Source organism: Colletotrichum truncatum (genome assembly GCF_014235925.2).
Source record: "Colletotrichum truncatum strain CMES1059 chromosome Unknown Contig_0002, whole genome shotgun sequence".
NCBI lineage: Eukaryota > Fungi > Ascomycota > Sordariomycetes > Glomerellales > Glomerellaceae > Colletotrichum > Colletotrichum truncatum.
In genome coordinates this window covers 2199799-2223595 of record NW_027222399.1, presented here as the reverse complement: position 1 = coordinate 2223595, position 23797 = coordinate 2199799, and the positions used below count along the sequence as shown (strand labels likewise).

Below are 23797 nucleotides of genomic sequence, written 5' to 3'. Positions count from 1 at the left end.
TCCAATTTCTCGTCAAATTCTTAGGCAAGCGGCCCTCACGACGACGAAACTTCTCATCAGCACGCCCAAAGCCCCCCGACAGCAGGTCAAAATGAAGTTCCTTAAGGTCGGCCGAGTCGCCATCATCACCCACGGCCGCTACGCCGGCAAGAAGGTACGAACCCACGATTATTTATCAACAATGCACAATTTCTCCTGGCGACAGAGGGGTGGGAAATTCACATCGTTCGGCGCGTCTTGGGTCTAAGAAGAAGGAAATGAATTGCAATACCAAGATTAAAGAGAAGGAACACGCGCAAACACAATTCAGTCCACGACGACGCTGACTTTAGAATTCCCACGGACTCTTGAGCTTGGAAGGATTGTTCAAATCGACATAGTGAAGCGAAACTGACAAGGTTTTTTTCTCTGCAGGTTGTCATCATTCAGCCTGTCGACTCTGGCAACAAGGCTCACCCCTTCGGCCACGCCCTCGTCGCCGGCATCGAGCGCTACCCCTCCAAGATCACCCGCCGCATGTCGAAGACCCGCCAGGAGAAGCGCAACAAGATCAAGCCCTTCGTCAAGCTCGTCAACTACAACCACTTGATGCCTACTCGTTACACTCTTGAGCTTGAGGGTCTGAAGGGCGTCGTCTCCAACGACACCTTCAAGGAGGTCACCCAGCGTGAGGACGCCAAGAAGACGGTGAAGAAGGTTCTGGAGGAGCGTTACACGAGCGGCAAGAACCGGTGGTTCTTCACGCCTCTGAGTATGTGGAAACCCCCGCCCGCTGGAATACCTGCTGCGTCCTTCAATTACTCGTGACGGCGAGAAGTGATGGGGAAAGCATATCACGTACGGACGAACGAAGTTTGTGCTAACGAATGACACAGGATTTTAAAAAGGGAAACCATTTCTGCAATCGTCAACAGGTCGGGGAGTTGGGCTGGCTTGTAAAGAGCATCAATTGGCATCTGAGGTCCTCGGTTTAAGGGCTCCCAATGAGAAACCATTGAAATCAAGACTTTTGCCTGTGATACCTCAAAAATGGATGCAGCTGCTGTGACCGAAGAGAGTGATGGAAGGGTCTTTGATGACTGATGGGTACGATTCAGCCCTCGGCTGTGGGAGACGGCCATGATCAATGAACATGAATAAGCAAGCCTAAATCAACTTCCAAATGACCTTGTATCAGTGGTGACCTGATACTTGTGACATGCCGGGGCTAATCCAACTTGTTATGTGGTCATGATAGCATACGACCAGCACCAAATAACTCTTTGGATGATCTTGTAAAGATTGGTGGCAGTTTGATGTAAATAGAACTACGTGGTTCACCCAATTGTTTCCTGACAGCAGTCGACAATCATGCCTCGGATCCTTGTTTCCAATGTTTGAAGTTTTTGTATATCATTGCGTACGTACATGTCTATGAATCTCTGCCCTCTAGAGTACATCAGATTAGAACTTCTTGATGCAAGCCATGCAACCCAGGCCCTTGTGCGCTCTGCGCTTTTGCTCTATAGCTGTACACGTGTAACTCCCAAACATACGAAAAGTCCGATCTCCGGATTAAAATGAAGACAGAGGCCAAAAGGCGCGAGGATGAAATGAAGTTCGCAATATGTACTCAGAACAGGGTAATTTCGTCGCGGAGAGAATCTGGAGTCGTCACATCTCTACGCTTACAAGTAGGAAATGACAGGTCAAAGAAAACAGGGGTCTGAATATCTTTGACCTACGCCCTGCTGCTACCGAAGTGGCTGTTGACCTCGTTGATCAAGTTATGCGGGTCGTACTCAGGAGCATATGTCGGAGCCAGACCACCTAGAAGCGTGAAGAGCACGAAGGCGGAGAGGATAATGATGCTGAGCTTGCGCAAAATTGGCTTGCGTTGACCGAAGTCGGCCCACTGACGGCCAGCCTCTCCCATGTAGCCCTTGATTTGCTCGTAGCCAAGCTTGTAGTAGACCATGCCACCGAGAGCGATGCTGTAACCAAAAAATTGGAGGCCGGTAACTTGGGTGTTCCAGATCATCATAGAAGCAACGACCAGCATGACGTCCTTGAGAACTCCACAGAGGGTCAGAACCAGGGAAGAGGTCTTGCCAATCTGGGATAAAATTAATATATGCTGATGAGCCACAACTGATTTTTAGACCATAACTTACTAAGAAAACGACAGAGACGTTCAACAAAAAGGCGCAGAGACCGTTCAGGAAGAAAGTAAAAAGGCCCACGTGGTGGACCTCAACCATAGTGACCTTGGGGATTTCCCAAACAAGGGCAACAGCCAGGTTCATAACGGCGCAGACTGGGGCGAAGTAGTAGACAGACACGAGGGGGTCCATCTTGTAGTCGGCAGAACTGAGCAGACGCTGGACCATGGTCAGGCGCAAGGCCTCGAAGATAACGCCTCCAATCTGGTAGATGACACCGATCCAGACGAACTTGATCTCTCCAACCGAAGCAATGATAACACCGACGACGATTACAGAGACATTAAGGAAAACCTTCAGATTGGGTTGGGAAACACCAAGAGCCCATCCAGAAAGCAGAACAGCAACGGGTGTGGTGGCCTGAGGTCGTTAGTGCTTGACGATTTTGAAGTGTGGCGGTGTTCCTACCTTGAGCATCTGGATGAAAGCGACAGACAGGTACAAGTAGGTCAAGTTACCGCAGATCAGACTCAAACTGAAGAAGGCGCCGATGGGAACAATAGCCCGTACGTAGACACGACCAGTCATTTTGACCGACTTGCGTCCGTCAAGAACGTGAGTCCACCGAGCAAGGATCTGGGTCATTATAGTCGCGAAGGTCAAATGGTAGGTCGTCAAAATGACCGGGTAACCTTATGTCCATTAGCATCCAGGTAAAGTATCGTTTCGTGCGGTGACCGGCTTACGGAATTTGAGTGTGTCGAGAATCCATTTGTTGAAGAGAATGACGGAAGAGGACAGTGAAATCCAAACACTGGGCGAAGAAAATGTCAGCAAAGCTGTCGCTGCGGCCAGTAGACAAGAAGGAATTGCAAGATTTCTGGGATCCTTACACAACGTAAAATACAGGATGAATCGAAGCCTTAGGAGGTTGAGACTTCTCGAGGTCAGGATTCGTGGTGGGCAGGATAGAACCGTTGTTCTCTCCGCGAGGGACCTCGCCCGAAACGCGCGTCTTCTCGTCGGCGCCCATTGTGACGGTACTGCAGGTGCGTGGGAAAAGAGACGGGGGTGGGTTCGTGTTGGAAAGAAGGATTGCGAGGGAGTGGTGACGACGGTGGTTGATGTTGTCGAAGGAGCAAGTTCGACACAACTCAGATGCAAAATAAAATGCAATAAAAAGGATAGGACGCGCCAGACGAGAGCGAGCGAGCGAGCGGACGGGACGGCCAAGCACTGGTTAAAGGTGTCGTGGGGTAGCGACAAATACTTTAACAATGTTCGGGGGTCCCAGGGGTAAATGGGTAGCAGACACACGGGTTTTTGGCCTGAGCCGCAACTAAACCTTGGCTAAGCACGGCTTTGGCTTCGAACTTGTGGTCAAAGTGGGAGTAAGTGAAGAAGAAAATCGAGAAGATGTCGACAATTGCGACTTGTATGGAACAGAGTTTGAGAGGAGGTCAATTGATGAGAGAAGTGCGGTGTTTCCCTGGTTACTTTTCCTCTTGGGAAGTGAAAAGGAGGAGAGTGGAAAGGGGGGTGTGGAAGGTCACGACGAGGTTGTGGTGCTGTAAAGATAAGTGCCGGCAGTTTAAAAAAAAAAAAAAAAAAAAAAAAAACCTCGAAATGGTTTTTTTCACCCTCCAGTCCCCCTTCCCTACTGTTGCGTTGCGCTCTTGTTTCTGGAAATTGAGGTTCACGTTGACGCGATCGAACCCGCCCAATCCAGGATCTGGCAGGCGATATTCAGTCACAGATACTTGATGCAGTGGGCCCACGAGACTACCAGGAAGACCTAGTGGGTGGTGACAAGTTTGCCTCAGTCCAGTCCGCATGTATCTGGTACGAGAGCCACTTTGGAGGGGCCACTGTGGTACGCCACCCTTTCAGGGGCTCCGATGGGCCTAATATTAGTGCTGCCAATCTTGGATAGGGGCCGCAAATCAAGCTCTGCCCGCTCGCCCACGTTCTGGTCCTTGGCATTTCACCAGGTCTTCACCTAAGTGACGGTCGGTACCTTTATTACAGATTACCTTCCCGACCTGTATTTCGAATTGACGATCTCGAGGCATTGCATGGACTATTTTGATGAATGAACAGAGGAGGCCCCCCCAGCCGATACCAGCTATGGAGACAATTCCAAGGCGAAATGTATTTCATGGCCAGGACGAGTATTCCTGGGGTGTATATCCGGACTTACAATCATGAACCTTGCCTATGAACTAGGTCTTCTCATCTGTCAAATGACACTATGTACTTTCCAAGCAAGCAAGCTCACTACTTGATCGAGCTAATATTTTGTCACGCTGTTAGCTCTGGCACCAGTGCTGGACTGACGGCGGCTGTTGCTCATGCCGGCTGCGGAAGCTGGACAGCAGCACGCCTCAAACGGACAGGGAAAAAAAAGAGACGAGGGGCTTGAGATGCCTTTCCTGGTCGTCTCTTGCACACACCCCATGTCTGGTCTCCGTTTCGCCTGGGCACTGAAAGCAGCGGCATGGTTGGGAACGCGGCCACGGCCAAGACCATGCTATTCCAGCGGCGAGTAGCAGGTATCAGTGGATTTTCTTCCAGGTGTGCGTTAACATGAACATCGATGATATTATTGCGTTTTAGGATATAGCTCCTTACCGAGCGACGGAGAATTTGTAAAGACAAACCAGCTATTTCAAAACAAGGCGCTTTACATGGTACTTCTTCCTCTTTACTCCATTTAAGGTTGCTGCAGCTTGGGAGCAGTTTTTTTCTGAAAAAAAGAGAGGCACTGATACCTAGTGGTGTACTTCGTAGAGCAATGGGGGACCACAATCAAATCGGAACTTGGGGCTTGCTTTACTAGTTACAGACCCGACGGTTTTCTTCGTCGAAGAGGGCCGCTAAGATCCCATGAATGCTTGTCTGTCCATTCCCCTTTCTCGATAAAACCTTACACTTGAACCTAACGTATCGGGAGAAGATCAATTTGAAGCCGGGGGCTGCCGCGTGAGGTTGAACTACCTTAACTGCTACTTGTAACCGTCTATTCAAAGCCATGGCAGTACGTGGTAGGGCAAGGCACCTTCCGTTTATTTCAGGTTTGTCCTTGAGGGAGGCATTGTATCCTCGTGGTATCGTGGGCAGCTCTCCCGTCCCGTGAGTCGCGACAGGGTAGGACCCTTATCTCAGTGTTAAGTTAGCAAGTATCTCCGCACTACGTAATAGGTACAGATACCCAGAGAGGAAGCCTCGACCAGGTTGGCCTTAGGTAGGCTCGCAGGCGACGGCAACCGAGCAGCATTGACTCTCGTCAATCACGGCGAGGCTTCCTCATCTTTGGTATATTCTGTAGTTACCCTTTCGGAGCGACTCAACAATAATGTCGACCGCCAATGTGCTCCGGCAAACAATGGCCGGGACGAGTATTACTGTGCAATACTTGAAAGCTTGAAGCTTGTTTCTGATATGCCTGCCGCCCTGCCTAGACGTGAAGCATCATGATTCCCTTTCGTCACCCGCTACTGGCCGCATCCGCTCGGCGTTTTCGTCAGTCTCGGGCTCCCTCAAACAAATGACAGATGGTGGGCACCAGCTGGTTCGTCTACTGGCCTCGGAAGGGAGCTTTAACGCTAGTCGCCTCGCAGCTACGAGTACCATGTTCCCTTAATCCGTCTCCCTCGCTCTTTCGGGCCCTAGAAAGGTTCATTCGAACTTCCGTCCCCAACCAGGTCTCACTTCAGCCTTACTCTGACCGGGTCTTGTGCGGCTGCCACATTTGCCGTACCAAGCCCGTAGCGCATGGCATGACAGTTAAGATTCTGGAGCTGCTCATCGCCCTTGCCTATGTCGCAGAACCCTTGTGTGTGTGTGTGTGTGTGTGTGTGTGCGCGCGGGTGCGGGTGCGGAAACTGCGGACGTAACTCTGCACATGGCCGCAGCAAACAGCTCTGGATCCGTCGTATTGGATCTGGCAAATGGCTAGACTTTCCATTCGCCTGTCTTACGAACGGTATTCGAATATACCATGTACCAGCCGCCCAACAGCTTTGATCGGACGAATATACATGATCCAGTAAACCATTCCTAATCCCACGTCGACTTGGTGAACAGCCTCATTACCAAGCATTCTGTTGGCGAAGGTCTCCGCCGTAACTATTTTTTTTTTTTTCATTTATTGTATTATTTATTTTATTTTTGACATCTGACTTGAGCTGTTAATAGAATACGCTGTTTGGAATCGTCCTGAATCAGTTGCTGGCCACGTCGAGGTTTATGCGGTGTCTCGAAACTGACCCGGTCGATCTACATGAGATCCAGTTTGTCCGTTTCAGAATGCTGATGAGATGGGTGGGCCTCATCCCTGCACCGGCTGTCGGGCTAGCCTCTCCAACATGTGTCTTGCTCGGGGAAGTGGCCGTCACTCACTGAGTGGTCCTCTTTGGGTGGAGGAGACACGCATGCTGGCGCAATCACGTAGAGTGTACACACGGAGCATGTCTCCAAATGGGTGCGCCCACACTCGCACAAGGTCGCTATACTAGATGGTCGAGCCACTGGCCACCAGCGGACCGATGTTGAAGTTGGTGATCTTCTCTCACAGCCTCCTTTGCTACTCTACTCCGCAGATGAAAGACAGGGGCAATCCCGCATTGGGATGGGGGTGTCAACCGTCAGTGCAGAGAGCCAGTAGAGGGGAGCTCCAGAACAGCGTCTGTTTGTAACAACTACCGACGGATCGAAATTGACTCGGCCTGCTCCATCAACAGTCCGACCCTGGCCCAGTGGTGACGACAACGGTCAGGATCAGTCGGACGGAGGGCAGTAGACGGGAAGATTTCTAGATTGCCAGTAGTCCAACTAATGACACCTGGCTCGAGTGTTTCTGCCCTCGCTCATCTTGGAGGGGATTTTCTTTCCCCTTCCTAAATCGCTGAGCTATTAGAAAATAAACAAAAGGTTGACTTCAATTTCTTAAGTGCCGATCGCTGGCCAGGAGGCGAGATGCAGACAACCACGCACTATCAAGGGAGACAGCGATATCCCTGTCCGCATCTTGATTGGCGATGCACGAGGTTGATGAAAATGAGCAGAGGGAACATGGGCTTTCGCAAATAGGTGATTGGAGTGCCGACCTTCCTGTCCTGTGTGGCAAGGGAAATAACGAACAGGCGAGGTAACGGAGCACACTGAATCACAAAGTCGCATACGGCACGCTCGCCGTTCGGTTCTCATCCGGCTTGCTGGCTGGCCGTCAGGGATGGTACATATTTGGGACGTTGGCGTAACCAGAGTCCAAAACGTCTACATTCTTCCCCTCCCCTCTCCCCTCTATCCGTTTCGGCTTCACTCTATTAACTGCCAATTCGGCAACGACTCAGGCCACGCATTCAGGAGAGACCGCCGAGTTTCCGCCAAGCCGAAACAGTGGCAAGACCGCAGATGACCCGTCCAGTAGAGAGAAGTGTTTGGCTCTGATGATCTTGTTGTCGTTCGCTCGAATAATCTAATAAACCAAGTTTCTCTTTGTATTATGGATTCATGGCAAGCTGCAGCGTACCAACCAATGTGGGATTGCGTTCAATCTTAAGAGATTACGTTGAGCAGGGTTCAGTTATCTGGAGGCGTTATCAACTTGGCTTGGGACCTTCAACTCCTAAAGAACTGGTCTCTATGTCACCATGGACGCTTCAGAGCACGCAAACCATTGACCAAATCTGAACAACGCGGACAGGAGCCAAAACAAGGGATTTGCCATCGGCCAGCGGCTCCAAAACACCTTAGCTCGACCCAGAGAGATGGCTGAGAACGACAGCGTGACAAGTCGGTAGCGACAACAGCATGCATTAGTAGCGGTAGCGGAGAGCCATCCGCGGGGCAAGGCACAGACATACACACGCAAGCAGTGACAGCGATGTGCTGTAGCTCCAACACAAGTGTGCGAGTTTGAGCGAAATGACGGACAGCAGCTGCCCAACTAGGAAATGGAGGCGAAAATAACGTGTGAATGCAGATTGGTAGTGGATTTGACTCGGAATATGAGAGAATATTAGCGCAAGCCACAGAGAACCCACTCCTGCGCAGCTACCGGCATGACATTGCAGGCTTTTTTGGGTATCAAACAGTTGTATGCTTTCCTGTTGCCGAACGGGGGGACGATGTCAAGTCAAAGATGCAGAGAAGGCGGTGGCCGAGCTGATGATATCTCCAGGAGCAGTCCGGATCGACGCCGACCGCACCATCCAGCGTCCTTCCGTAGACAACAGGCTGGCGGTAGCGGGTCATTCGGGTCCCTTGCTTTTACATAGTACGACGGCAGGACAAGGATCCTTGCCGGTGTTGCGTCGATACCTTCCTTCCCTTGAGCCTAGTGTAGCAGCGCGCTGGTTGTGTGCTGGTTGTGCCGGTCTGCTCCTTCTCAGCAGGAAGCGGTCAACAGATGGCACAGCATAGCCATCCACTTGGCGGTCTACTATGTATCGCTGTTGGGTAGGTTAAGATGGGGCTGGGATGAAAGGGTGGTGTGTGCTGCAAGGCGGCGTATGAGGGTAGATTAGAGATTCATCAATCAGAATGACGAGCGGCTACGAACGAATCTATGCGAGGGTCGAAACATGCTGTAGCCCCATATGTATCCTTTCATCGACACTGGTAGATGGGAAGATATACAGGCTATACATGGCTACTGGCGTTGTTGATGTGGGCATCCTGTTTATCCCGTGTTTGTCTATTTGTCTGCCCGTCTGCCAGTTTGTTAGCTTACCGTGTTGACAACCAAGGTGTGATCCAGTTCGTTAATCCGGACTGTAATAGACATCGCGGGTGAGAAGGAGGTGCAGGGGTGCTGGGTGAGAAGTGAGCAGGACTGGGTCCCGAGACTGGGAACCTGAAGCCCTGGACAGAGGTGGAAACAGTCCCACGCACCCCTACTAGCGGAATGGAATGGGTTGACGGGTGGGTGTGCATGCGTGCGTGTGCGTAAGTGGTTGTAAGGCCATGGACCATTGGGGGGAGGGAAAAAAAAGATGGGAAGGGAAAAAACCGGGAATTTTGGGAACGTGTCCTCGAGGACTTGGGGAAGCGAAGACGACTTGCCTCCACAACTCTCCCCCAGTTCCCAGTTTCCAGACAGACCAGACCAGACCAGACCAGACCTGAGTGGAGGAGCTCCATCCTCATCCCACTAGACTGATCTGATCTCTTGTGATCCATTTGGTTTGCCCAGCATCTTTCGTCTCAGCCATTGGGCCCATAAGTGATAGCCAGTTTGGGTTAATTTTGGTTTAACGAAAGGTGCCTCACATAGACAGTGTTAGACAACCAAGTCTTGTAGTGTCTCTGGCCCCTTGCTGCCGCTGCAACTTTTGCTGTAAGTATAGACAGTATGCATATGTGGTGGCTGACCTGTACCTTGCAGCGCACTACATAACGGTGTCTTTCAAAGGCACGGATGGTGACTTCACCCTCAGGCATATCCCAATCAGAAACCTGGTCGCAACTCTGTAACCAGCCGTGGGTCCAGACTTATCCAGTGCCGCTGCTGGGAACTGAAATCTGCGGTTGCTTGACAAGCTTCTGGCCTCCACTGTTGTGGCTGTAACATTGGCATTAGTACCCGTCCGCTTGCCCCTCCCCCCTTGCACTACCACCGCCTCTCGTTTTTTTTTTTTTCCTTCTTCCCGCCGCATACTCGCTTGCCCTGCGGTGGGCTGCGTTGTGCTGCTGACCAACGTCCGCTGCTGCATCACACATGTGGCTCTCGGCAGCGCAGGGCAGCGCAGGGTAGGTAGGGGAAGGATTACGAGGGGTCGACCTGGGGTTGCTGCTTGCTGCTGGGCCTCGCCATGTCCTCACAGTTGTCATTCCAAATGCAGTGCAGAATAGGGCGAGCACAATAAAGCCGTTTTGCCTTAGACCCAGGACCAGCTTCTAACAGCCCAATGACAACAGTGGATACTGACGACGATGAAGACCTGCGTAGTGCAGCGGTGCGGATATTAGTGAGGGTTGTACGTATTATTGGTGGCGGCTGTGATGGAAAGCCATGTAGGAACAAGTATTTGTGGTCTAAAGATACTGCCAAGCTATTTCCCAGAAGGGCCGTTTTCTAATTAGCATAGGAACCAGCCTGCGAGTCGAGGGACGTTACCTGGAGTTCGCACCGAACGCTAGTAAAAGATAGCTAAGGCAAAAAGGAAAAAAAAAGAAAGAAAGAACGAAAGAAGGAAAGAATCTCGTTGCTGTAGTACCTGTCACTACTCCCCGCCTACGTTCACTTGCCTTGAGGTAAGTACTGTCAGTTGCAATTCGCTCTAATGGGGGCATATCCCAGGTACGCAGAACGTATGCAGTATCCAATATACCTGAACTTTAACTGCACATGTACGTACAGTACGGGTAGCTAATGGCTCTTGGACTATCATCATCATTTCCTTCCTCTTCTCTGCGAAAGCCAGCAACGCGTGCGACATCTCCAAGTGGGGGGGGGGGGGGGGGAGCCAATTGCACTAACAATCTTGTCCATCTGCAGGTACCTCCGCCTGCCGTCCCTGCCTCCTGCCACCGGGCCACCTACCTAACTTCTCACTCACACACATTTCCAGCACCTCGAGGTCGCGACCAGGGGGCCCCGCCATCCCCCCTGTCCCAAATAATAATTTTGGCCCCTCCATCACAGCAGTCGGTCCCCTTTTCTTTGGAACCGGACGAAACCCATATCTACAGCGACAGCCACGACTGCTGCCACGCGCGACCTCCTCTCCTTCTCTCTTTGCTGCCAACTTTCGCTCCTCATCCTCATTGCTTATATCCTCTCGGTCACCTTCTTGCTGCTGTCTCGCAAGCTGTGTTATCGCTAGACAATCGAGAGTTTCTCCTTGCCGCGCCTTTAGTCTTGAAGACCTCCTGTAGCAACAACATCACACATCCCCCACCATGGCTGACATGTGAGTATTTTCCCACCCGTTCTCTCCGCCTCTTGGGCTCGCTCTCGTCTTGGACTCCGCCATAAACCACTCTGCTGCATTCCAGACTAGTACAATGGAACACTTACTGACCTCTTGTCATCCAGTAACGTTGATGTCTTGGTTATTGGCGCTGGACCGACCGGTCTTGGTGCCGCCAAACGCCTGAACCAGATCGTAAGTGCTCACCGCCAAATTGGCAGCCACCCCTGTCTCCTTACTTTTGCGTGCTAACCGGTGCTTGCAGGACGGCCCGTCATGGCTGCTTGTCGACTCCGCCGACAAGGCCGGTGGTCTTGCTTCTACTGATGTCACTCCCGAGGGCTTCGTGAGTTCTTTCCCCTCAGCTGAGCTTTCCCTCATGTTGCGCCGACACGTTCTGACCAAAGCACGCAGCTCTACGACGTCGGTGGCCATGTTATCTTCTCCCACTACAAGTACTTTGACGACTGTATCGATGAGGCCCTGCCCAAGGACGATGACTGGTTCACGCACCAGCGCATCTCCTATGTCCGCTACAAGAACCTCTGGGTTCCCTACCCCTTCCAAAACAATATCTCCATTCTGCCTAAGGAGGACCAGGTCAAGTGCATGGATGGCCTCATTGACGCCGCTCTGGAGGCCCGCGTTTCGAACACCAAGCCCAAGGACTTTGACGAGTGGATTGTTCGCAACTGTGGTGAGGGTGTGGCCGACATTTTTATGCGCCCCTACAACTACAAGGTCTGGGCTGTCCCTACTACCAAGGTAAACACTTCTCGAATTAGCATGTTGCACCAAGCCTCTGACAATATTTACAGATGCAATGCGCCTGGCTCGGAGAGCGCGTCGCCGCTCCTGACCTGAAGCTCGTCACCAAGAACGTCGTCCTGAACAAGGTTGCTGGAGGTTGGGGTCCTAACGCCACTTTCCGCTTCCCCGCCCGCGATGGAACTGGTGGTATCTGGATTGCTGTTGCGAACACGCTTCCCAAGGAGAAGATCCGCCTTGGCGAGAAGGGCTCGGTCGAGAAGGTTGACGCCCAGGGCAAGATCGTCACTCTCAAAGACGGCACAACCGTCAAGTACAACAAGCTTGTCTCCACCATGGCTGTTGACCACCTTGTCGAGAAGATGGGCAACCAAGAGCTCGTCAACCTGTCCAAGGGTCTCTTCTACTCCTCTACCCACGTTATCGGTGTCGGTATTCGTGGAGAGCGTCCCGAGCGTATTGGCGACAAGTGCTGGCTGTACTTCCCCGAGGACAACTGCCCCTTCTACCGCGCCACCATCTTCTCCAACTACTCACCCTACAACCAGCCCGAGTCCAGCAAGAAGCTGCCTACCCTTTACCTGGCTAATGGCAACAAGCCCGACTCTGCCGACGCCAAGGAGGGCCCCTACTGGTCCATCATGTTGGAGGTCTCCGAGTCTTCTATGAAGCCCGTCGACCAGGAGAAGATTCTTGAGCAGTGCATTCAGGGTCTTATCAACACCGATATGATTAAGCCCGAGGACGAGATCGTGTCTACCTACCACCGCCGCTTCGACCACGGCTACCCCACTCCCTCGCTCGAGAGAGAGGGCGTTCTCAAGGACCTTCTCCCCAAGCTTCAGGATCTCGACATCTACTCTCGTGGACGCTTCGGCAGCTGGAGATACGAGGTCGGCAACCAGGACCATTCGTTCATGCTTGGTGTCGAGGCCGCTGACAACATCGTCAACGGCGCTGTCGAGCTGACGCTTAACTACCCTGATTTCGTCAACACGCGCCGCAACGAGGAACGTCGCCTAGCCCAGTCATACAACTTTGCCTCAAAGTCTAATGTCAACGGCACCGCCCTCCCCTCGCACAGCAAGTAAGGCTGCGATGTGGTGGCGGGATATCCTGAGGCAGGAGTAGGAATGTGTTGATATTTTTCGTCTTTTGGCTGTAAAGCATTAGAAAGCATGAGCATGACCAATGGAAGGAGGCAAGCTTAGGGAAAAAGAGCTTTGGCTAAACATATAAGAATACCTGGGAGTTTTATGTTGTTGAATTCGGGGGAATTTTAACTTTGCGCCATACCCACGATATCAACGAATCGTGCGCAGACGTAGGCATAGCGCCTGCTTGACCTTGTCAAAAGGGATACCTATATAGAGTATAGATATATTTTGGCGTGTATGCTGATACCATTTATTACTTGACGAGCAGGCTGTCACGGTGTTTGTAAGATTGCCAAATTACGAAAGTGACGCACTAGACCTATGCCGCGGGGTTTCCCCCTTTTCACAGTAGATGAAGACAATTCTGTGACAGAGCTTTGAATAGCTTCATCTAAGTGGGCAACAGCTTGTATCGCTGCTCAGCACGACAACACGTTTAACTGGTAGCATTGTGTTGGCTCATCCAACTGCGATGATGTGGTGGAAATGAGATTTCTTCTTCACGATGCTGCAACTTGGCAAGAGCTATTCTGAGGGAGCAATTAACGAGTGTGGTCGTTAGCGAAAGGCTGGGTTGGTTTGTTTACAACGTTCCTCCCTCAGGTTATTCAAGAATTATACAAGGTGAAAATTGGATGGACGGAGGGGTACAGGTCTCGTCAAGTTTGTTATCATCCAAGTTCTGAGAGGCTTTGTTGCAGCGGATTACCTCTCGACTTGCAAAGAGCGTCGGGGGTCCTAAGACGAGCTGGGCAACAGGTGGCAGGCGGCAGGATGAGGACTGTGCGAAACAATTTGGACCAAAAGAAACGTGCAGGCGGTCGAGGATGACATCATTTCCGTCCCGAGTTTTGGGATAGCCTCTTAGGAAGTCATGTGTACAACATACGCCTGTCTGGTGTGTGCAAGGACGAAGAGCGTGGCATTTAAGGAGGGACAAATGCGAGGGTACCGCGATTCAGGTTGCTTGATGTTGGACGTGATAGGGGCCTTTGCAGCAGGGGTCTGTTGCTTGGTTGGCTGTCTGAGTCGCGACGGCGTTGTTGTGGTTGCGCCTAACGATGTGCCATGTCAGCATTTGAAGTAATTGCTACAGCAGAAGTCCGCAAAGGTTGGCGCAGCTAACGGCGCGGCGTAAGGCAAGCGGGCCGGGTGTGTGTATGTGGGTGGTGTAAGTGAGACTGAGACAAGACCAGTGTCCCGGGCAGAAATAGGCAGTCCTACTAGCATCGACTACATAGTACTAAGGATAGGAGACGGGGTGGGCCTGCTGGGAGAGTGGCAGAAACAGTTGGACCCTGAGAGAAAGCGGGAGGGAGGTGGAAAGAGGGCACAAAGAAGCGGATCATGTTCCCTGGCATTATACAATGTATACGCGGCAATAGTGGTAAGAGCGAGTCGCGCCGAGACGGTAGCGAATTTGAAGGTTTCCTGTCAAACGGTTATACCATCAACAGCATATCCACATCCCCAGCGACCCGTTACTGCCTGACTTGGGTGATGGAAAGGCAGCGGACAAAAGACCGGTGTACTTGCCCACAGGGGCGGGGACCACGTTCTGATATTGCTAATATTGCGGCGCCCCCATAGTGAAGTTGTGAAGTCTTTTTTTTTTTAGCCTCATACCCAATTTCGAAAAGGATTCTGCTGATCGGGGAGATGCTGATCACTGTGAACGGCCAACCAGGCCGGCAAAAATCGTCCGGCCCCTGCCAATCATTGCCCCTTCGTCCCTGCCACTTCTTAGTCGTTTGATTGTGCGTCCCGTCGCAATAGCTTGCCACTGACCGCTGCTGGATTTTGTTTCTCGAGCTTGTTTTGGTTTGCTGAGCTTGCAAGGTACGTGCTTGGTCAAGCACATAGTAATACCATTTGGAGCCCCCAAATGAGTGGATCGATTCCAGCTCCACCTTGCATTTTTAGCAGGGGACTGGAAACCACCATCTCGAGCGTCTCTTGGTTTGGCATCTGATTCCGGGTCGCAGCTATAGGAATATGTGCCGCACAGGGTAGCCGTCGCTGTTGCTATTACTGGCGGTGTACATAGGATATTTGACATGTCTGCAATTATGGCATGGTGAGAAACGCACTGCCATCTATTCTACAAGTAAGGGTCTAGCATGACAAGACATAGCAGTAACGCGGAGTTTCCACCGGCGTGGATCCATCGTTTTAGCTTCACAGAGCCTGAGTTGTTTTTACTGATGCCATTCTGGTTTTTATCTTCCCCCCCTCCCTCTGTCCCTCTCTCTTTCTCCTCCACTAAGTCAGTGGGTATTTTCTAGATGGGGGGAGGGTCTTTACCTGTCCTCGCAGCACCTAAGATAGTTCTTTGCAGTGCCTGGAACAGTACCTAATGCACTACGTTACTGCGCTCTAGCACCCTTACCCCTCCATCCGCTCGCCGCAGGGAAGAAGAAGGGAAGGGGGAAAAAACCAACCACTTACGTACTCCACATGCTTCTTTTATGCTCCCTGTGCCGCTGTCGCTGAACCGCAGAGTCCAGGCCAAGGTGAAGGTGAGGTCCAAAGAGAGCTTCCTCTTTACCACTCTCTGCCCCTGCTCGCCCACCGACGACAGCTGCACCTCCCGATCCGTCAATCACCGACAAGCGCCGCCGACGTACCGCCAGACGCAGCCTCGCTGTCACCTGTCGTCTCCGTGCTCTCGGAGAGTCTGTCGCCGTTGTCGTCGTCTTCATTGCAAAATATAGACCCGTAAACCCGCTTGCGCCCGGTCTCTACCTCTCCATCTTTTTCTGTGTCCCTGTCTTGCGCGTAATCACACTGCATCGGACGCACGTACTCGGCCGTTGCGGGACCTTGCTACATAGACTTACCACCACCGTCCTCCCCACGCACAGCTCGCACAACTTCGCCGTTTACATCGTCAGATAACATCACCAAAACATGATATGGCCTGCCGTGCCTAGTTGACGCCGTTGAACCCCGCTCGACTTCCTCCAGGCTCTCCTTAGCCCGTCGCGATCTATACCGCGAGACCCTCTGGATTGATTACTTCATCCCCAAAATTCGGCCTCCCCCCCACCATCATCACCACAACACCCGGCCTCCAAGCGACTGGCTTGCGCCTATGACTGGCCTCAACGATGGACGGCACTGCCATCGTGTCGGATGACCACTTCGACCCCCCCTCGCGCCTCTTCGAGCGCCTTCGCCAGATCGCTGGCTATACCTGGGACGAGTCTAGACTTCCTTTTCATACCTCCTACGACATCTGGTGCGTCCTTGTGCAACCACGTCCAAATCTCATTTGCGCGACACTTCGTTGCTCTTCTTCTGACGGTCCCTTGTCTAACTTGATTATCGCAGGCACATATGCGGTACTAGATTTGTGTCCCCCTACCAGCCCTCTTCGTCCTCGTCCCACCCCGCCTCGAGTCCTGGATCAACTGCGAGACTACAGTCGGGTCGACCCTCTCCCTCAGAACATGCGAGCTCCTCGAGCCTTCATTCGGGCCTCCCTAGCGATGCCAGTAGCGACTTCTCTGCCACCTCACCGCCTGCGAACTCGGTCGGCGCTGCGGAGATTTCATACATAGAAGAGCCTGTCGTCGCCCGCGTCTCGTACCACGTTCTTCGTGAAGAGAGGGCCTTTCACATAGCCAAAAATCTGTTCGCCACGGCCGATCCAAATGGGCTCCATATTGTAAAACCGCTTGAACTCATTCGCCTCGCACCACACCCGGGCGACCGAGGTTCCATCGTCGTCGCAATTTACCAGCATCCGGGGCAAAACTACCTATTCGACCTCGTAGATCTGGGGCCCGCCTTCTACAAGGCCAGAAAGGTGGACGATAGATATGAGGCATATCGCAAGGAAAACTTCCGCCTAAAGGAACAGATCAACCTACAAGATTTTCTCGACTTTGCCATTGGCGCAAGTCAGTGCTTGGAGATCCTTCACTATGGACAGGTTATAACCCATGGAGAGATTCGGCCCGATTCTTTCCACTTCAATATTGAGACGAATTCTGTCAAGTTGATAAACTTCGGCACCGGTACGAGATCTTTCGAGGGAGGCTTGTCGAGTACCTCGTGGTCTAGCTTATCGAAAGAACTCGGCGCCAAGAACAAGCTTCTCTACATCAGCCCGGAGCAGACTGGACGTATGCCAGCTGAGCCGGATAGTCGGACAGATATTTATTCACTCGGTGTCGTATTTTGGACACTGCTCACACAACAACCTGTGTTCGAGGGCGAGACACCGCTGGACATTGTGCAGGGTGTTCTGGGTCGAAGGATCCCCAACGTTTCTCAGGTTCGGCTTGACATACCCGACGTCATTGGGCGCATCATACAGAAATGTACAGCCAAGAATGTCGCCGACCGTTATCACTCGGCAAGCGGCTTGAAGCATGACTTGTTGAAGGTACAGCAGTTTTTGACCGATGGCGACTGGCTGGCGCTCAAGGAGTGGAAGATAGGAGAGAAGGATATATCATCCTTTTTTATTTTGCCCAGCATGATGATCGGGCGTCAGAGGGAAAGGGCAGAGCTAATCAGAGTGATTGAGCGGGTCGCGAAGAGCCATTCAATGAACCAAAAACCAGCAAACAACCGGTTTTCTGACGGATCCCAACTCTCGAGCGAACTGCCAGACTGCGTGGATCTATCAAGCGAAGGTGCCAGCTCAGCAGAGGGCACAACGCGCCGCAGCGGATCCTTCACGCATACTACGTCTTCTGACCCTAGGCAATCAAAGGCTAGCTTTGTACCATCCATCTTATCTGATACGCAGACGATATCTGGAGACACCATTGCCTCGTCCAACTCCGGCCCACTTGCGCGCATGACGAGGCCTTGGGAGAGACACCAGTCTGTATCCATCGAAACTCGGAGTCTTATAGATGGAATGGGCACACCGACAGACAGCAACCGGCACAGCGCTGTCGAGTCATCGTCATCCAGTTTGTCGCGTCAACTTGGGTCAGCAAAGTTTCGGAGGCGCGGCCATTGTGAGATTGTCCTAGTGGAAGGTGCCGGTGGACTCGGCAAGAGTTGTTTATATCAGTCTGTTCTTGCGGAAGCCAGACGAAGAGGGTATTGTGCAACGGCCAAATTCGATACAGCTCGTCGAACCGCTTTTGGACCGCTCCTCAAGTTGTTGTCGTCACTGTTCAAGCAGGTCTTCGGGGAGCGTAATACGGATACGCCGTTCCACCAGGCTCTGAAGCAGTACGTCCGGCCTGTTTGGCCGACGCTCCACAAGGTTCTTGGGCTACCTGACTTCCTTATCGGCGCACTAGACAACTCCCTGCCGCGATCTGCCTCGATTACACACGGCGTTGCCCAGACTCGTAGCATCAGGGCAGGGCTCAAGAGACGCGGATCATCCCCGGGTAGCTCCCCCGGGCGCCTGCCAAAACCCACTGTTATCTCATCCCAGGCATCTCAAGACTTCTTGAGAGCTGGCGGGGCAACCAAAACCATGCGTTTGATGAACACTTTCCTAGACGTCTTGCGTATGTTCACATCACACAAGTTTATATGCTTTGTGCTAGATGATCTCCACTTTGCCGATGACGAATCCATGGAGTTGATCACTCAAATTATTGGGGCGCGAATGAAGATGGTTGTTATCATAACTTATCGCCCTGAGGAGTTGTCTCCCGAGCGAGTCCAATCCATCATCCAACCCCCCGAATCCGAAGGTGAGTCTTACCAATGTTCCTCCTACTACCACAACCTGCTGATAACCTTTAGAATTTCCACGATCAGGTGGCCCGGTCGTTACGCGAATCAGACTGGCTCCTTTGGGCGAGGAAGAAATTATCCAATATGTCTCGACGACGCTTTGCAGGCCAAAGGAAGAGGTCTTGCCGCTAGCCATAGTCATACAGTCAAAGACAGCAGGAAACCCGTTCTATATGCGGGAAATGCTGAGCGCCTGCTACCGGAAAAAGTGTATCTGGTACGACTACAGAGATAGTAATTGGCATTTCGACCTAGATCGACTTTTCGAGCACTTTCAAGGCGAAAGCGACTACGATATCCTCGACACAGGTTTCATCACGAGGAGGTTGAACGAGCTGCCGCCGGCTTCTAGGGCGATACTCGCCTGGGCTGCTCTGTTAGGGTCATCATTCTCATTTGAGCTCATATCTAGGCTCCTTAGTGGCGAGTTTCAGTACGAGGACGATGATGAGACCACATGTCAAGGATCGGGCAACGAACAATACCATGCATCATATTCTCAACAAGAAGCCATCAACGGCTTGCAAGCTGCGGTTCAAGCTTATATCATTGTTCCAAGCGAGACGGATGATAGATTCCGCTTCGCCCACGACCGATTCATCCAGGCGTCAGCAGCGTTGAAGGAGTGCAATGCACGAAAGATGCATTTTGTGATTGCACAAACGCTGTTGAAGTACTACTCTGCCGACCCCAGGGCAAAGGACAACACGGCTTCACATATCTGTGAGTCTGTCGATATCATCAAAAAGCGGGTCCCCCGTCGTGAACCGTATAGGAAGCTCTTGTTTGAGTGTGCGCAGGCCGCCGTTGAAAACTGTGCTAGGCCGACCGCTTCCAAGTTCTACAGCGCAGCAGTAGCACTTTTGCAATCAGACTCTTGGGACGATGAACTGGAAGATGTTTCTTACGATGAGACTATGCAACTACACCTCCGCGCTGCCGAATGCAATCTCTACATGGGCAATCACGTTGCAGCAAATGCCTTGCTCGAAACAGTCTTCAAATGCGCCCGAAGTCCCTTGGACAAAGCACCCGCTTACGTCTTGCAGTCAAGGACCCTTGCACAGAGTGGCAACGCCAAAGGAGCTTTGGCTTCGTTGAAAGAATGCCTGCGTGCCCTAGATGTAAAGTTCGACGACGAGCCGACATTTGAGAAGTGTGACGACCAATTTGAGAAGATGTCAGTAAGAATTCAGACAATGGACAAGAATGAACTCCTCAACCCAGCACCATCCCTGGATCCCGGCCTGCCATCTATTGGCGCAGTGCTAGCAGAGACTGTCAGCGCCGCATGGTGGAGCGACTACCTGCGGTTTTACCATCTTTCTCTCGTCATGTTGGACCTACATCTCACTCATGGCGCATTCCCGCAATCCGGGATGGCGTTCCTTCACATCGGAATCATTGCCCTCGCCAGGTTCAACATGGTTAGTTTCGCTGTCGAAGTGGGCAACGTCTGCATCGAGCTGCTTGATCGATACCGGGACCCCTTTTCCATGGCTAGAGGTTACATGATATATGCCAACTTTCTTGGTCATGTACAAATACCGGTGGCCGTTGCGTTAAGTCACTTGGAAGGCTCTGTTGAGTATGCTGCGGCTGCAGGAGATAGAATTTCCTCGATCCTTAGCTTCGGCCTGGCTGCGCAACTTAAATTCTTCTCCAGCGAGAACTGTTCCGACCTTGAGTCTTTTTGCCAGTATGGGTGCGAAGAGATTCCCAACTGGCACCAAGATACGAGAGGTGGCACTCTTCTCATCTCAGTTCGACAGGCCTGCCGTGCCTTGCAAGGGAAGACCCGAACAACTGAGGCACTCGAAGTCATGACCGATGACCAGCATAACTCTGCGAGCTACAAATCCTGGCTGAGAGCCAACACGCAGAACGGTAATCGATCCATCCTGTGGTACGAAAGTATTGAGATTGTGCCCCTTTTCATATACGGTCATTATGACCGTGCCATTGAGATTGGACAAGCATGCTATGAGAACGTCCAGAATCTCTGGTCTGCGCGGAACAGCAGGCTGGTAATGTTCTTCTACGGTCTTGCTCTCGCGGGACGAATGCTCCGCAGGCTCAACGACCCTCGCATGGATCCCAGCAGTCTAACTGGGGAAACGGAGGAGACTCTGCACAAACTTCGTGAGCTGACGAAGAGAATTAAGGAATGGGAAGTCTACACTGAAGTCAACTACCTCTCGTGGTCTAGAATATTGGAGGCTCAGATCAGCGAGTTGACCGGCGATTACGGCGGTGCGGTCAAGTTGTACGAAGAGGCCCTGGATAACGCCGAGGAACATAATTACTTGTTTGAGGCGGCGTTGGGCAATACGCTGATGGCGGGTACCCTAGTCAGGCGCAAAGCTCGAAGACTGGCTCGCTCCTCTTTCAGGGATGCCATTGCGTTCTACCGACAATTTGGCGCGGTAGCTGTAGCCGATCGTCTGGAAGAGGAGCATGCGATATTACTCCACAGCCCGACAAGAAACCCAAGGACGACGGATGCCGCCGTGCAGACAGACTTCGCCGGTGACAGCGGTACCGTCGACTACCGCGCGGTCGAAGGGGAAGAGGGCCCAGACTCCCTCCAACAAGCCAACCAGACCGCCATAGCTGACATCAAAGGCGAACGCATTGGGGCGTGGCGCGGCTCCATGCATGAACACCACGAACCCGGTGCAGGCCTCCCTGCGCTCGACATGATTGACTTGCACGCGATTCTGCTTTCTTCGCAGGTCATCTCAGGTGTCCTCAGAGTCGATGAGCTGCTCAAGACCATGTGCGATGTCATTCTACAGACCTGCGGCGGATCAGCCACACTCGCCGCCATTGTCGTTCAAGACTTGGATGAATCTGGCTGGTGCCTCGCGGCGAGCGGTGATCCGGAAAAAGGTGCGTCAGCGCATATTCCGGGGCTGCCCCTTGCTGGAACATCCCTTGTCGCGGAGAACGTGATCTTATACTGCACCCGATTCCGTGAAGCCGTGTTCATTCCCGATATTATTAGCGATGAGCGTTTTGGCAACGTTAGCGAGGCCTGGCTGCAGCGCAATGTGTTGAGCAAAGCCATCATCGCCATTCCCATCTGCCACGGCTCGAAACCATTACTGGGGGTCTTATATCTGGAGGGCGAGCCGGGATCCTTCACTGACCGCAACGTATCTGTCCTCCAGCTGCTGGTGAATCAAATCGGCATCAGTTACTCCAATGCTCTGGCAATGAAAGCCGTTGAAAAGGTCTCGGCTGAGAACGTATCCATGGTGGCTCTCCAGAAGCGTGCTCTTGCCAAGGCATTGGAAGCAGAGACCAAAGCTAAGCATGCCGAGGCTGAAGCTAAGCGCAACGTTAAGCTGGCTGAAGAAGCTGCAAAGGCCAAGTCAATTTTCCTGGCCAATGTCTCCCACGAACTGCGGACGCCACTGAACGGTGTCATAGGCAATTCAGAATTGCTCAGAGACAGCGACCTGGACAAGGACCAGCAGGAGATGGCCGACTCAATAAGAGTGTCAGCCGACTTGCTGCTGACCGTCATCAACGACATCCTTGACTTTTCGAGGATGGAGGCTGATAAGATGAAATTATACGTCATTGCCTTTAATCCAGAGGAAATGGTTCGGGAGGTTGTTCGCGCTGTTTCTTACAGCAACAGGCAAAAGACGCAACGGAGGAATGTCAAGATCATTCAAGATATCAATCTGCCACCAATGCTCATTTATGGAGATCCAATCAGACTGCATCAAGTCCTAGGGAACCTTATTGGCAATAGCTTGAAGTTTACCGAAGACGGTTCAATCACCATTGGTGCCCGGGTTGATTCTGAAACCAAGGACAAGGCGACGCTGACCTTCAGAGTACAAGACACTGGTATTGGAATTCCGCAGCAACAACTTGTCAAGCTCTTCCAGCCGTTCAGCCAGGCCGACACCAGCACGGCGCGGAAGTACGGTGGCAGTGGCCTCGGCCTCAGCATCTGCAAGTCCCTCATCGAAACAATGATGAAGGGCAAGATCCAGTTGGAAAGCCAAGAAAACGTGGGAACGACAGCCTGGTTCACAGTCACATTTGACAAGGCCAAGTCAGACGTGTCTGCCGGGGACGCACAACAAATCAAGTCGCCGCCGCCCATTGAGAGATCTGCTCTGCCCGTCTCCGAGAGGCGGATTGCGTCACCTAATCCCTTCCTGGATCTTACTGCCATTCCGAAGGATCAGATCAGAATCTGTATTGCGGAAGACAACCCCATTAATCAGAAGATTGCCATTCAATACGCCCAACGGCTTGGGTATAGCACGGTGGATGCGTACGAAAATGGGCTGAAGGCTGTCGAGGGCTTGCGACAAAAGGCCAGAGACGGCCGGCCATACCATGTGGTTCTCATGGACGTACAGATGCCGGTGCTTGACGGTTACGAGGCGACCAAGATGATTCGAAAAGATTCGATTGACGTCGTACGCAAGGTTTTGGTTATTGCCATGACGGCCTCGGCCATCCAAGGCGATCGGGAGAAGTGTTTGGCAGCTGGTATGAACGACTACCTGGCAAAACCTGTCAGGTCGGAGGTGCTAAAGAAGAAACTGGATACCTACGTTAGCCCTCAGGTATCCGTAAGCGAGACTCCGCTGGGGATTTGAAGGCTCCCAAGCTAACCGCCGCTCAGAATGCTTCCTCCCCTGACGGAGTTCGTACCACTGCCACTTCACCAACGTATGCAACTACAGACCTGAACGGTGCTGCAACCAACTTCACCTTGCCTATTAGGGATAATCCAGCTTATAGCCGCCCGACGGGCAGCAATGTAACGCCCAGTCACATCTCAAGCGACACTCGGTCTACTACCGACATAAGTTCACTGACCGAGACGCAATCTCAGCAAAAGAGAGCATCGCGGAAGCTCACCAAGTCCCGGAACAACAGCGAATCTGTTCCAGCCGAGAAGCCGCGAGCAGTCCTCACAAAAAGGACCCCGCAGCGTCAGAGCACGGTATCTTCGATGGATGCCGACAACAAGCCGGAGAATCTGCCTTACCATACCAACAGTCGCAATAGCATTAGCTCACAGGGTTCCAGCAGTAAAGACAAGATGTTCCCTAGTTGA

The 23797-nt window shown here is 52.2% G+C and overlaps 4 protein-coding genes across 4 annotated transcripts; 3 read left to right on the top strand and 1 right to left on the bottom strand.

Annotated features, from left to right (window-relative positions):
- Positions 1-91: 91 nt before the first annotated feature.
- CTRU02_203548 (60S ribosomal protein eL27) lies at positions 92-883 on the top strand (the record flags this gene model as incomplete). Its single annotated transcript, XM_036724175.1, has 3 exons — positions 92-154; positions 415-751; positions 876-883. 3 exons carry the CDS (start codon positions 92-94, stop codon positions 881-883), a joined length of 408 nt encoding a protein of 135 aa, XP_036584289.1.
- An 837-nt stretch (positions 884-1720) lies between these two features.
- On the bottom strand, positions 1721-3174 carry CTRU02_203547 (DUF250 domain membrane protein; the record flags this gene model as incomplete). Its single annotated transcript, XM_036724174.2, has 5 exons — positions 1721-2095; positions 2154-2561; positions 2610-2833; positions 2888-2955; positions 3035-3174. 5 exons carry the CDS (start codon positions 3172-3174, stop codon positions 1721-1723), a joined length of 1215 nt encoding a protein of 404 aa, XP_036584288.2.
- Positions 3175-11048: 7874 nt separating this feature from the next.
- Positions 11049-12918, top strand: CTRU02_203546 (udp-galactopyranose mutase; the record flags this gene model as incomplete). Its single annotated transcript, XM_036724172.1, has 5 exons — positions 11049-11059; positions 11185-11254; positions 11325-11405; positions 11474-11824; positions 11878-12918. 5 exons carry the CDS (start codon positions 11049-11051, stop codon positions 12916-12918), a joined length of 1554 nt encoding a protein of 517 aa, XP_036584286.1.
- A 3176-nt stretch (positions 12919-16094) lies between these two features.
- On the top strand, positions 16095-23797 carry CTRU02_203545 (hsp90-like protein; the record flags this gene model as incomplete). Its single annotated transcript, XM_036724171.2, has 4 exons — positions 16095-16225; positions 16318-18659; positions 18712-23312; positions 23360-23797. 4 exons carry the CDS (start codon positions 16095-16097, stop codon positions 23795-23797), a joined length of 7512 nt encoding a protein of 2503 aa, XP_036584285.2.